The sequence below is a fragment of the Nematolebias whitei genome, chromosome 8 (assembly GCF_014905685.2).
Source record: "Nematolebias whitei isolate Nwh7 chromosome 8, NemWhi1, whole genome shotgun sequence".
Classification (NCBI taxonomy): domain Eukaryota; kingdom Metazoa; phylum Chordata; class Actinopteri; order Cyprinodontiformes; family Rivulidae; genus Nematolebias; species Nematolebias whitei.
In genome coordinates, this window is record NC_056505.1 from 30791331 (window position 1) to 30792053 (window position 723).

At 49.4% G+C, this 723-nt stretch overlaps 1 protein-coding gene across 1 annotated transcript in view; it reads left to right on the plus strand.

The window, feature by feature from the left end:
- The first annotated feature begins 401 nt into the window (after window positions 1–401).
- Window positions 402–723, plus strand: part of LOC119413644 (serine/threonine-protein kinase ULK1-like) — a 21001-nt gene continuing 20679 nt past the window's right edge. The window contains exon 1 of the mRNA XM_037680700.1: window positions 402–407. Within this exon, the coding sequence (XP_037536628.1) occupies window positions 402–407 (6 nt within the window). The remainder of the gene's footprint in view (window positions 408–723) is intronic.

Below are 723 nucleotides of genomic sequence, written 5' to 3' on the forward strand. Positions count from 1 at the left end.
TAAGAAGAAAGAGAGAAAACAGTCTGTTCAAGCTAACAAACCGCGTCCTGACGGTGCACGCTGGGACAAAAAGGCTCCTCTTTCAGAGGAAGACAGTGATTATCGAAAAAGGGGTGGGCGCAGGACGCAACGATATGAGAAACCATATCAGCAGGAGCAGTACGTAAAGGAAACCCCGCAAGACGTACCTGACCGTCCCCCACCTCGGACGAAACGAACCGAGGCGAAAAAATCACAAAAGTTCCAGAAACAAGGCCCTACACCTCTGAGCTCGGAAGAGACAGAGAAACTACGCAGGTTGTTAGAAACTTTGAAACACACTGACACGGGAACCCAACCAGGAGCACTTTGCAGTAATGTAATTCCTATTACATCTGAGGGCGCGAATGACAACATAACAGATGTCGGTGGAACACGCCAAGACTTTGCTGTTGTTGCCTCAAACAACCCCTCATCGGAAGAAGGGGGGGTAAACACGCACACGAACGATGACGTGTCATCGCAGGCTGAACACTCAGAAACAGCTTCTGCTGTGCTGACGGTTCAGGCAAACCACAATTACACAGATAAGGCTGAACGCGTGAAGAAGCGTCAGAAAAAACCCAAGAGGTTTCTGTGTAACTTTATCAGAAAGGGGGTCGCCAAAAAGGCGTACCTGTCAGTAACACTCGAAGGTGTCCTCACACACGAAGCACTCTTGGACGGTGGGGCAGACATAACAAT